Raw genomic sequence first — 14216 nt, 5'->3', positions numbered from 1 at the left:
ATAATAATAATAATAATAATAATAATAATAATAATAATATAATATATAATAATAATAAAAAATAATAATTAATAATAATAATAATAATAATAACTAATAATAATAATATAATAATAAATAATAATAATAAATAATAATAATATATAATAATAATATAATAATATAATAATAATAATAATATATAATAATAATAATAATAATAATAATAAATAATAATAATAAAATAATTATTAATAATAATAATAATAATAATAATAAATAATAATAATAATAATAATAATAATAATTAATAATAATTAATAATAATATATAATAATAATAATAATATATAATAATAATAATATAATAATATATAATAAATAGTAATATATTTGATAATAATATATAATAATAAGTAGATGTTGGAGTAGAGTATAGTATGTATAGTAGTAGTAGTAGTAGTAGTTAGTAGTAGTAGTAGTAGTAGTAGTAGTAAGTAGTAGTAGTATATAGTAGTAAGTAGTAGTTAGTAGTATGAGTAGTAGTTAGTATTAGTAGTAGTAGTAGTAGTAGTAGTAGTAGTAGAAGTAGTAGTAGTAGTAGTAGTAGTAGTAGTAGTAGTAGTAGTAGTAGTAGTAGTAGTAGTAGTGAGGTAGGAGTAGTTAGTAGTTAGTAGTAGTAGTAGTTAGTAGTAGTAGTAGTAGTAGTAGTAGTAGTAGTAGTTAGTAGTAGTAGTAGTGTAGTATAGTAGAGTAGTGTAGTAATAGTAGAGTAGTAGTAGTAGTAGTAGTAGTAGTAGTAGTAGTAGTAGTAGTAGTAGTAGTAGTAGTATTAGTAGTAGTAGTAGTTAAGTAGTAGTAGTAGTAGTTAGTAGTAGTAGTAGTTAGTAGTAGTATAGTAGTAGTTAGTAGTAGTATGTAGTAGTAGTTAGTAGTGAGTAAGTATGTAGTAGGTAGTAGTAGTTGTAGTAGTAGTAGTAGTAGTAGTAGTGTAGTAGTAGTAGTAGTAGTGTAGTAGTGTAGTTAGTAGTAGTAGTATGTATAGTAATAGTAGTAGTAGTAGTATTAGTATAGTAGTTAGTAGTAGTATAGTAGTATGTAGTAGTAGTAGTAGTTAGTAGTAGTTAGTAGTAGTGTAGTAGTATAGTAGTAGATGTAGTAGTTAGTAGTAGTAGTAGTAGTAGTAGTAGTAGTAGTAGTAGTAGTAGTAGTAGTAGTAGTAGTAGTGATATCTAGCATTCGAATTTCTCATAAAAGTGGCTAATTCGTCATATAGGAAAATAATTATACCTAAACTGTCACGCACCTTGCCTAAATCAAGGTACATACAACGTACTTAGTAACATTATGGGTGATAACGATCTCACCCCTCCTCCCATTTTTCTTAAATGGATATTTAAGTCGATTGAAATTGGACAGTCTTTAATTGGTCTCAAGCTTAGATACTGTTACTGTTAATATCCACGACAGGTTCTCTACACCGTTGGACAAATATAGGTATACAAACACTTAGTAGTACTGTTTTGAGTTTCATTAGTAATGATAATAGTAATAATAATAATAAGATGAAGAAGAAGAAGAAGAAGAAGAATATATAATGATGATAATATTAATAATAATAATAATAATAATAATAATAATAATAATAATAATAATAATAATAATAATAATAATAATAATAATAATAATAATGATGATGATGATGATAATAATAATAATAATAATAATAATAATAATAATAATAATAATAATAATAATAATAATAATGTAATTTATTTTTATAGCACCTGTCCCATACAAAATTGCTCTCGGCACACAATATACATGGCATACAATATATTCTATCAATTTAATAAAATTACTGTTTCATATTATCAGCAACTTTTCAAATATTCTTGCAGTGAATGAAACAATCAGTTGAATGGTGGAAAGGTTTGAACTGAGATATTGCCAGGTTTAGATACGAGGTCAATTTTTTTTATCAAAAATGAGTTCTTGTCATAAATGATTAAATCAACCGTTTTTGTACATCTTCGGGAAATATCAAAGCTTAATTACACTTCTAAATATTTTTTACAGTTAGTCAAGTTGATGAAAGTATGAAATTTGAGAAAAGTTGCTGGATACCTTTCCCATATATCTGACCATAACTTCATGAAAAATCACCTGATTTGCTTCAAACAAAGATTAAAATGCTCTGGTGAGAATATTCTTTCAGAAATTGAAAAAAATACAAATCCAAAATTGTCACCTTCCGACTGGTAATGTCATGCACTGATACAATAAGAATACACAATTATTTTTAAAAATGTAAATTAGGATACACTTGAGGTCATTATTATATTTCCATGACTGTATGGTATAAGTAAAAGTGACTTGTCTCCATTGATACAAACGATCCCTTGTCAGAAAGATTTCGTCTACTCTCCTGTTTGTAGAGATCCTTTTATCGGAGACAAGAAAGAAAAGAAGCTACCAAGATGCAGATGCCTTTAGCGTTTGGAATCCTGCTGGTTTTCACAGCTCTTCATTGCCAAGGTGAGAGAATTTATTCTATTTTTTCATATATTATTCAATATTCATTTATTCATTTATAGGTTGTATTATTATGTGTGCGGCTATGTGGACATGAGACGCATGCGCACAACCAACATGACGTTCTCTCTCTAATAACTTTTCCGCCAGACTATAGGTGACGTCCAATCAAGGGACGCTACTCTTCCGCTAATCTCATTCCCTACAGGCAGATTCCTAGGATTACGGGACATCAATGAGCGACAAAGGATGATCTTTATTGACGACCAGCATATTATCATATTCAGACTAAACAGAAATTCAAGTTTTAAAAAATATGACATAAAATCAGCCTTCACCGACTTGGGATCGAACCTCAGACGTCCTGAATACCGGTAAGCAGGAGGTTTAGGTTCGATCCCTAGTCGAAACAGGCTGGGGTTTTTTATTTGTTTTTTGTTTTTTTGTTTTTTTGTTTTTTGTTTCATTTGGTTGTAGTTTTTAAAAAATAATATTTCATGTATTTTTCTTACTGTAGAGGTAATATTTTTCTATGGGGTCCTATAGCTCAGTTGGTAGAGCACTCGCTTCACACGTGTTGAGACCTAGACCGAACCCGGGTGCAGTCGAGATTTTTTTTCCGATTCTTTCTGTCCACCTAGCAACCATTGGGTAGCTGGGTCTTTTAGATCTGGCGGAAAGTACTTTGCGATAGACTAGCATTCTATCCGAAGGATAGCAAGCAATTTCTACTTTCCATTTCACACTATAGAAAGCGGGATATACTCCGGCTCCATGGGCCAAATTGCTCTAAAGGACTACAACAACTTTTTTTTTTAATAGTGGGCAGGGGGTACATGCTGTGTCTTGTATCACCCCCCCCCCCCCTCCCAATACCCGTTTTCCAATTGGATTCAGTAGTCTGATGTCACGCAGCCCGGCAACGGCGGCCATCTTGGTTCTAAACAAAGAAAATCATTACTTTTTATTCTTCATGCTGGCTAGAACTGTTCATTCCCTTTTCATATGCCTTTTTTATCAGAATCAGAATGTGTAAAAGTCAAAACATGATCAAATTTATGTTTTTTTTTTCCTCTGGAAACGTTTTCATGGTCGCCGGAGAACTATTTCATACGGGCATCCGCCATTGTTCCGATAGTTTAGAGCCAGTGTTACTAAGTTACCATGCGTCATAAGGAAGGAAGTGACGTTACGACTATTGAATCCAATTGTTTCCTGTCGTTGTCTTGGTATAAGATTACTTAGTTTTGTCCTGACCCTGGCCGGAGTCCTGGCTGGGAGCGAAGTTATAGTTTTGGGAGATGATATTTTTTTCCTTGTACATCATCTCTCTGCTATATGCATTGTATTATGTTTAGTTTACATTTTATATGATATGATTTGTAAACATTTGAGTGTATTCCTCTTAGTTGGGACCTGTGCTTATGTCTGGATGAGACTTTTAGGTGATCTCAAACTAAGTACTTTGACGGTGTGCTCTTGTAATCTATATCTGTTTCCTATTTGAACCAATTCTCCTTTGTCTTACCTTTTCTTGGGTGCTTTAATTGTAATTACAGAACTTTTTACTGTACCATTTTCTTCCTTTTTACAGGCGCTGATATGACCTTAATGTGTTGCAAGCGCCGTAAAACCCTTAACCCTCTCCTTACCACCTACAGCAAAATCGTCACATTTGTTACGACACAATATACATATGTTCTTATTCAGATTTATTTTATACATCACAAACTTTGAAGAATGATCTTTGTTTAATTAATAAGAACATAAATTTGTTTTGTAGAGAGCTTGTTTGAGTTTTAAAAATCCATTTGTCTACTAGGTACGCCTGCGTTTTGGGGAAAGTACTGGAAATTATCGGTAAGGAGAGAGTTAAAAACAAATATAAACAAATATTTGTGCGGCTATGTGGTCTAGTGGTATGACACTCGCTTTCGGATAGGAAGGTCCTGGGTTCGAGCCTCGCGCTCGGCGCATAGTTTATTCCTTGGAAAAGGCTCTTTACTGACATTCTCTCACCGTACTCAGGTGTAAAATGAGTACCTGGCCGTTAACAGCGTTGTCTTTGTCCGAAAAATGTTATATCGCCTAACAGCCGTCATGTCCCATTCTACATGTTAAATGTTGCTGTTGACCAGGGACCCCTTGTAGAGCGTTTTGAACACATTTAGTGGATATTGCGCTATATAAAGCTCAACTTTTTTTTATTTATCTCCAGATTTGGTGATTGCGTCAGAGGAAAAACCCAACTGCAATGATGTCGCGTTATGCATGGGGGATAAACAGGCGGTGGCACAAGAATTCACGGCCGTGCTGAAAGGTTTCCGTATGGGAGAAGTGTACGACAATTTGGACAGTTGGTGCTCTTACCAAACGCAGTGTCTGGATGACGCCAAATGTGACGACAAAGAGATTGTATCCCAAGTCACTTTTATGGAAGGGGTGCTTGCTAAGATGTGTTCCGAGAAAAACAACTTCAGAGACACCAGCAGTTGTTATGAAGGCGATTTCCCGGAGAAAATGTCGGAATGCTACAGGTATAAGTATCATGAGAGTCCAGAACTTGCTCAGAAATTCAGAAATTGCGTCAGTGATGTACTCGATGAACTTCCGGGCTGTTCTAGAGACAATTTCTTTTTCCAGTTCTTTTCCTTCGTCTTTGAGTTAATGCTGAAAACAGGTTACCCTTTTTAAAGTTGTAACATCAAAATCGTGACCTGTTCCCTCATAACGGTGATATTATGTCGGGCTGGATAAACCCTCTCCTTATCAACTATAACAAAATTGTCACATTCGTTACGAACCAATCAATATTATTAAGTAATAAACATGAAAATTAACAGTTATAAAAAAGAACAAAATACCAAATAACGAACGTGTTGGGCTCAAAACCTTTCCTCAGTCAACAACAAAAAATAATGAAAATATAAGTACATGAGTAAAAACAAACAAACCCAGACTGACTGCAGATCTGTATCACAATCAACAATATTCTTTTTCTTGTTTATTTTGAATAAAAATCTTTGTTATATGTTATAAAAATCTCATGCTGTTTCGTACAGCTTGTATTTCTGAACAATAATGTTTTATGTATAGCATGTACTTTGTTGTTTTTGAGCTTTAATTCAAAATTTATTATTTTGTTTTCAGTAGTCATGCTATTTCAGAAAAGTCATGAAAACGGGTTGTAAGGGGATACTGGTTTACCTCGACATGAAACCATTTTGATGGGATCGGCCACAATATATTGACAACTTAATTCTTAAAAGACTCGGGCTAACTCATTTGATTTTTAGTATTGCTTCCAAAATAAAATATAACATTTTGTCTTTTATTTGCAAGCACACAATATTTAGATTTTTGATTTGTTGTTATTTGTTTTGTTGTTTTTTGTTTTGTTTTTTTCTGTTGGGGTTTTTTTTTGCGAATTAGATAATAAAAAGAGGGTAAAATAAATCTTTAGATTTTGTTTTGGAAAGTTCGCTTTAAGTTATTTCTCATGATAGTTGCTTTGTGTTGTTACATTGGAGATGAGTTATAACACTTTGTTCATTAAAAACATGAGCGTTTATATAGCACATTATTCACTGATGTTGTTGTTTTTGTTCTTCTCTTCTTTTTTTAAAACTTTATTTTGAGGCTATGGGAATCTCGAGATATGACATTCGCCTCCGGACCAGAAGGTCAACGGTTCGAGTCCCGCTTTTTGAGTGACGCATTGTTGAGTCCTTGGAAGACACTCATTGCTCATTTTCTCTCATTGTATTTAGGTGTAAAATGAGTAATTGGCCATTAACAGTGTTGTCTCGGGAAAAATGTAATATCGCCTATATACCTAATAGGCGTCTTGTCTTCTGTAAAGACTGATAGGCTAAATAACCTCAAAAGACACCAGTAAAAGACCATCTTTCAACTAAGAAAAGAACCTTCCACTTATTTTTAAATTCCAAAATGGAACATAGGACACTTGAAAGTGTGTATGTAACCAATAATGAATAGGTTACACATTGGATCAAAAGGTGGCATGATTAAAAAAAAAATTTAAAAACTTCATCTTTTATATAGCTCAATATCCACAAAACGTGCTCAAAGCGCTTTACAAGGGGTCCTTGGCCAACAGCAACACATAACATGCAGGACGAGACATGACGCCTGTTAGGCGATATTACAAATTTTTGGGACAGAGACAACGCTGTTAACGGCCAGGTACTCAGTTTACACCTGGGTACGGTGAGAGAATGTGAGTAAAGAGCCTTCTCCAAGGGCTCAACTATGCGCCGAGCGAGGCTCGAACCCAGGACTTTCCGATCCGAAAGCGAGTGTCATACCACTAAACCACATAGCCGCACTATTTTAGTAGCAGGAATTACGGGTAGATTCTAAGGCTGACCGAATGTGGATGAATCTCTATTGACAACCAACACTATTTTTAGACTAGAAAATAAAATGCCATCACTCTGAAACCAGAAGATCATTTACACAAGGAATGTATTCGGATAAATAAGTAAATTATATTATGGTTAATGAAAAAGCTATCTGGAGCATTTATATAGAGCTTTATCTACTAAACTTGCGCAAAGCGCTTTACAATGGTTTCCTGGTCAACAGCCACACTTAAAATGTATGAATAGTCATGATGCCTGTTAGGCGATATTACATTGGGGGTTTTTTCGACAGAGACAGCGCTGTTAACCGCCAGGTACACACTTTTCACCTGAGTATAATAAGAAAATGTGAGTAAAAAGCCTTTTTCCAGGGACTCCATTATGCGCCGCCCAGGGTGGGACTTGAACCCTGGACCGTCCGATCAGAAGACGATTGCCATACCACGAGACCACATAGTCGCACATGGTAGCGATCTGTATTCAGCTTTAGCTCCAACGGAGTCATCGACAACGGGATTTGTTCCCTTCCAACGATTATTATTTCCTAATAGATGTAAACAAGCTGCCTTGCTAATGAACGTTGTAAACATACTCATGGGTCACGCTGAACAAAACGATCTATACTCGAGTAATGTTTCCTAGAACATGGTTTCTGTGAACACGATTTCCTCGAGTACGGTTTCCTAGAACATGGTTTCTGTGAACACGATTTCCTCGAGTACGGTTTCCTAGAACATGGTTTCTGTGAACACGATTTCCTCGAGTACGGTTTCCTAGAACATGGTTTCAGCGAACACGATTTCCTCGAGTACGGTTTCCTAGAACATGGTTTCAGCGTTCACGATTTCCTCGAGTACGGTTTCCTAGAACATGGTTTCAGCGAACACGATTTCCTCGAGTACGGTTTCCTAGAACATGGTTTCTATGAACACGATTTCCTCGAGTACGGTTTCCTAGAACATGGTTTCAGCGTTCACGATTTCCTCGAGTACGGTTTCCTAGAACATGGTTTCAGCGAACACGATTTCCTCGAGTACGGTTTCCTAGAACATGGTTTCTATGAACACGATTTCCTCGAGTACGGTTTCCTAGAACATGGTTTCTATGAACACGATTTCCTCGAGTACGGTTTCCATAAAACGAAAAAAACCCAAATCAAAATTATTTTTTTATAAAACAAACAAAAAAACAAGCTATCAACCAAAAAAAACGAAAACATTTTTGAAAAAACAAAGAAGGACGTCCCTAAAACTCAAAGAAACAAAGAATTTTTAAAAAATAATACTGAAAAAAGTGAACACACACACACACATACACACACACACACAAAGACAAACAAAATAAAATAATAAAGAAAAAAGCCCCCCACCCCCCCCCCCCAAAAAAAAAGAGAAATATAGCCAACCAAACAAATAAAATAAGCCTAAAATCCACACGAAACCAAACAACACAAAAAAAATCAAGTTAAATCATAACAAAACACACAAAACAATTTTTGTTTAAAAACAACCAAAACAAATATTTAAAATTTAAAAAAAAGAAGCTATACCAAAGACAATTCTAATTTCCTTCTTTTCATGTTTTTTTTTTTTTTAGTTTCGTTGACCGACTCCTTGTATAATTGTTTACAGACTCTCAATAATAAACGAATAGTCTTCAACAGTCATAACGTCACTTCCTTCGTAATGACGCATGGTAACTTAGAAACTGGCTCTAAACTATCGGACCAATGGCGGATGCCCTTATGAAATATTTCTCCGACGAGCATAAAAGCGTATACAGAGGGAAAAGACATTATAAATCGGATCATGTTTTATCTTTTGCACATTCTGATCACAAGACATATGACAACTTCTAGCCAGTATGAAGAATAAAAAGTACCGATTTTCTTTGTTTAGAACCACAAAGGCGCCGTTGCTGGGTGACGTGACATCAGACTATTGATTCCAATTCTCGATAAACTAAAAGTATAGATAGTATGCGCTTGGCTAAGAAGCTCATAACATTGCCATCCGGAAGTATAACGGACCAACAAACAAAACTGTTTATAGTTAGTTTAATACAGTTCAGTGAACATTACTCATAAACGCGGATGGCAAAAAACAATAACAAAGACCTGAGTGACGTCATCTTTGAACTATCTATAAATGACAATCAAAATAATGACGGTGGATCTGGCAGGACGTGTATTGCCGATACCCTCGTAACTACAACTAAAATCCTGATACGAACGCCAAAGACATCGTCATCAAAGAAGACGGAGATCACGGGAAAAAGTTAATTAATTGGGAGTTGTAATCAATATCTCAACCAATAGCATAATTTGTTTCCTTGAGTACTTCTAACAACTCTCTTTTTACTTTCGTTTGGTGTTCATTGGCTACTTTTGTGACGTCATTTTCTGATCAATATCTCAATCAATAGAATCATTTGTTTCCTTGAGTACTTCTATCAACTCGCTTTTTACTTTCGTTTGGTGTTCATTGTCTACTTTTGTGACGTCATTTTTTGGTCAGTATCTCAACCAATAGAATCATTTGTTTCCTTGAGTACTTCTAACAACTCGCTTTTTACTTTCGTTTGGTGTTCATTGTCTACTTTTGTGACGTCATTTTTTGGTCAGTATCAAGCCTACGTGTTCTGCATTGAGAACTCCGAGACATGACACACAATCCCCAGCACTGGTTCTTGCTCGATTACAATATATAAGAGAAACAACTCAGTTTTATTGAACTCCTATATTACTCCAATATGAGTTCCTTCCCTTGATATTCTAATCTAACACTGTGTAAAACTCCGTCGGAATGATGATTAAATCTACTGCCCACATTTAAAAACGACCGTTGGATTGTCGTTCTTAATTATTCGAAGGGTGATGTTTTAAATTGTTCAATACGTTATTAATATATTGTTAGTCGCGTTGTTACCGTTTATAGTCTGGTTCATACAGTTTAGTGAGCATTACGTGTAAATGTGGATGGCAAAGAATAAAACCCCAACTATAACAAAGACCTGAGTGACGTCAACTTCGTTCTATCTATAAGCGGTAAAGGTTACACATAGTTTTGTGTTGGACCAATATATTTCCGGATGACAATGTCGTGTATTCGGGAAAACCGTGTATTCCAATAAACCGTGTTTCGGGAAAACCGTTTATTCCAAGAAACCGTGTATTCGGGTAAACCGTTTATTCCAAGAAACCGTGTATTCGGACAAGCCGTGTATTCCAAGAAACCGTGTACTTGAGGAAACATGCGGTACTGCTGAATACCGAAATCCACCGAAATCTACCGAACTCTACTTAAGTGAGGAGTCAGAGATTGTGGGAAGTGGGCACCAGTGGGGATTGAACCAGAGACTATGGGAAGTGGGCACCAGTGGGGATTGAACCAGAGACTATGGGAGTTTGGCACCAATCGAGAGTGAACCAGATAATGTGGGAGAATGGCACCAGTGGGGAGTGAACCAGAGACTATGGGAGGTGGACACCAGTGAGGAGTAAACCTAGGGCTATGGAAGGTGGACACCAATGAGGAGTAAACCTGGGACTAAGGGAAGTGGATACCCGTAGGGAGTGAACCCGGGAGTATGGGAGGTGGACACAATTGGGGAGTGAACCCGGTACTATGGGAGGTTGATATCAGTGGGGGGGGGGAGTGAACATGGGACTATGGGAATAGGGTACCAGTAGGGATTGAACCCGGGCCTAGGAGACGTGGACACAAGTGGGAGAGTAAACTTCGGACTGTGAGATGTGGACATTACTGGGGAGTGAACCCATAGGTTTAGGAAGAGGGCACCCAGAGGAGAGAGAACCCGAGACTAACTGGGGTGGACAGTGGACACCAGTGAGGAGTGAACCTGGGGCAATATATCTACATACTGTAATTTTTGCCATCCAATTTCATATTCTTGCGCTCACTCCCCACATGTTCCCATCTGAGATAGTCTAAGGACGCTGACTCCCCACAGGTGCCCATCTGAGATAGTCTAACGACGCTCACTCCCCGCTGGCCCCCATCTGAGATAGTCTAAGGACGCTCACTCCCCACTGGTGCCCATCTGAGATAGTCAAAGGACGCTCACTCCCCACTGGTGCCCATCTGAGATAGTCTAAGGACGCTCACACTCCCCACTGGTGCCCATCTGAGATAGTCTAAGGACGCTCACTGCCCACCGGTGCCCATCTGAGATAGTCTAAGGACGCTCACACTCCCCACTGGTTACATTCTGAGATAGTCTAAGGACGCTCACTCCCCACTGGTGCCCATCTGAGATAGTCAAAGGACGCTCACTCCCCACTGGTGCCCATCTGAGATAGTCTAAGGACGCTCACACTCCCCACTGGTGCCCATCTGAGATAGTCTAAGGACGCTCACTCCCCATTAGTGCCCACATGGTAGTCTATGGATTATTTTTCACTGGTGGTCATATCTCATTTTCCCGGGTTTATACCCTATTGGTTTCTATTATAGTATCGGGTTCGCTCCCCACCAGTGTCCACCAATTGGTCGGTGTTCCGGTTCATTCCCCACTGGTACCCGCCTCCAATGGTTTCTGGTTCACTCCTCACTGGTACCCACCTGTCCTAGACCGGGGTACAATACCTACTGGTGTCCACCTACCACAGTCCCAGGTTCACTTCCCAATGGTGTCAACCTAGGGTAGTCTCAGTATCACTCTCCATTCGTGTCAACCTCCCATAGTCCCGGGTTTGAGCTAAATTGTGTCAAAATCCCATAGTCCCGGGTTCACTCCCTACTGGTATCCACCCCCATAGTCCCAGTTTTTTCTCCGCTGGTGTCCACCTTCCATAGTCCCAGGTTTATTTCCCACTTGTGTCCACCTACCATTGTCCTGGATTCACTCCCCAAGATTTTTAAATTTCATTTTTGATGATTATATGACGCGACTTTAGTAGAAGCGCCATAAAACTCTAACAGAAATACAATTTTTTTTGTGTGTTTCCTACAAATCATTATAATTATTTCCCATTATCCATTGACTGGAAACAAACTGCTGCTGTCGTAGCTGCAAAAGTGATGATGGTGTTGAAGGTCGCTGTGTTGTTGATAGCGACGGCGGTCGCTGTGGTGGTGATATTATATCAATCCATTGATCATTTTGTATTACTTTGTTATGTTCTTCATCTATGTGGTCATTTATTTCAGTCTTTTTAGCTTTGATTATAGGTAGTTCGAAAGTTGACGTCACTCGGGTCTTTGTTATTGTTTTTTGCCATCCGCGTTTATGAGTAATTCTCACTAAACTGTATTAAACAGACTATAAACGATCATGGTTACACAAAGTTTTGTGTGTTGGTCCGTTTTACTTTCAGATGGCAGTATTGTGAGCTCTTTAGCCAAGCTCATGCTATCTATAGGTCAGTGAAGTGTGTTTCTTATTACATCGTTTTCCTCTCCTCCCTCTATTTGTGCGGTGTCCGTTGACAGCTTATGATGTGTCGTTTTCATTTTGTTATGATACGAGGCCATGTCACACTGTGTGATTTGTCAACGCCCCCTTTGTTCCGCGTATTGTTGTTTTTAAAATCTTGGCTTACATAATAATATTTTGTTTGTTTGTTGCTTTAGGTTTCTTCCAACACAATTGAGGTTATATGAGAGACCGCTGAAACAAAAAAACAAGCAATCTAACAAAAATAGTACAAATGTAAATCAAAATCATAACCTAAAGATATCATAAGCTAAATTATAAATAACCAAGAACAAACAGGCAGAAGATTTACAGAAAAAAAAATATCCCCTGTCAAAAATACAATCACAAACCAAAGAAGCAGGATAGGCTAGTAAAGAGAAGAAGAAACGACATCACTATCGGATCGTACACCCATGCGAACATCATAGGTATATGATTCAAGGGTGATGCTCCCATCCAACCACCCGCGTACATCATAATATCTTAAAATCGCGAATAACGTCCAGTAATGTCCCGTCAATAGATATCTAGTAGTGATGTGTTCTTTTATTCCATCATTTGATGTCGTGTGTATTGAGTTATCATTTTTCATTCTAATCAATATAAATACACATAAATTGGTCTTCATGAACTGGAATTAGTACGTATTATCTACTTCTTGTTCAATACAAATGTACACATTAAATCGTTTTTTATATCATAAACAATCCAAACTTCGCATAAAAGTAAAATTCCAAAATATTTGGATAAGTTTTGGCACAAAATCATAAATATTGTAAATACTATCTGTTAAAAAGTCCTAAGATTTCATGGATATTTTAAAAGGCCAATAAAGAATTTACAGTGAAAAATATTGTATATATCACAGACGCAAAAGGAATCGCATGTATCTCATAAAAATAAGAGTGCCTTGTGAAATGCTGCTGTCAGCGCTGAACACACAACAGATAATAATGATGATGATTCTAATGATAATAATAATGATAATAATAATAATAATAATAATAATAATAATAATAATAATAATAATAATAATAATAATAATAATAATAATATTGATAATAAAAATAATGATGATGATGATGATGATGATGATGATGATGATGATGATGATGATGATGATGATGATGATGATGATGATGATAATAATAATAATAATAATGATAAGAAGAAGAAGAAGAAGAAGAAGAAGAAGAAGAAGAAGAAGAAGAAGAAGAAGAAGAAGAAGAATGATGATGATAATGATGATAATATTACTCTCATTTTCATTCATTTTTCTGCTATTTAAATTCCGCATTAAGACAATGTGGAAAATGTCAAATTGGGAGTAACTGGGTCAGTGTAATGGAAAATTGAGCCAAACCCATTTTATAAAAGATTGCCGAATGAATATCACCATCATCGACTCCTACAACCATCTGTAGAACTCTCATAGGCCCCAAGAAGCTCCAATGACCTGATAAAAGATTACCAAATGAATATCACCATCATTGAATCCTACAACCCTCTGTAGAACTCTCATAGGCCCCAAGAAGCTCCAATGACCTGATAAAAGATTACCGAATGAATATCACCATCATCGAATCCTACAACCATCTGTAGAACTCTCATTGGCCCCAAAAAGCTCCAATGACCTGATAAAAGATTACCGAATGAATATCACCATCATCGAATCCTACAACCATCTGTAGAACTCTCATTGGCCCCAAAAAGCTCCAATGACCTGATAAAAGATTACCGAATGAATATCACCATCATCGAATCCTACAACCATCTGTAGAACTCTCATTGGCCCCAAAAAGCTCCAATGACCTGATAAAAGATTACCGAATGAATATCACCATCATCGAATCCTACAACCCTCTGTATAACTCTCATA

General features: G+C 36.5%; 1 protein-coding gene across 2 annotated transcripts; it reads left to right on the top strand.

Annotated features, from left to right (window-relative positions):
- The first annotated feature begins 1339 nt into the window (after window positions 1-1339).
- Window positions 1340-6096, top strand: LOC144978009 (uncharacterized). 2 transcript variants are annotated; one of them, XM_078923433.1, is made up of 3 exons: window positions 1340-1475; window positions 2417-2516; window positions 4732-6096. In XM_078923433.1, exons 2-3 carry the CDS (start codon window positions 2459-2461, stop codon window positions 5205-5207), a joined length of 534 nt encoding a protein of 177 aa, XP_078779559.1. In that variant the 5' UTR covers window positions 1340-1475; window positions 2417-2458; the 3' UTR covers window positions 5208-6096. The 2 variants fall into 2 exon arrangements, with proteins under 2 accessions (XP_078779559.1, XP_078779560.1); XM_078923434.1 differs by having other exon boundaries at window positions 1398-1475; window positions 2388-2516.
- The last annotated feature ends 8120 nt before the right edge of the window (window positions 6097-14216 follow it).

This window comes from Berghia stephanieae, chromosome 8 (assembly GCF_034508935.2).
Source record: "Berghia stephanieae isolate SIO BIC M18660-M18661 chromosome 8, UCSD_Bste_1.3, whole genome shotgun sequence".
Lineage (NCBI taxonomy): Eukaryota > Metazoa > Mollusca > Gastropoda > Nudibranchia > Aeolidiidae > Berghia > Berghia stephanieae.
The sequence above is the reverse complement of the archived record's forward strand: the minus strand, read 5'-3'. Positions and strand labels throughout refer to the sequence as shown.

Excerpts from the sequence above, each read along its gene's own strand:
- LOC144978009 (XM_078923433.1), top strand. The coding sequence starts at position 2,459 with ATGCAGATGCCTTTAGCGTTTGGAATCCTGCTGGTTTTCACAGCTCTT. Across the intron at positions 2,517-4,731 it reads CACAGCTCTTCATTGCCAAG|ATTTGGTGATTGCGTCAGAG; the intron begins GTGAGAGAATTT and ends ATTTATCTCCAG.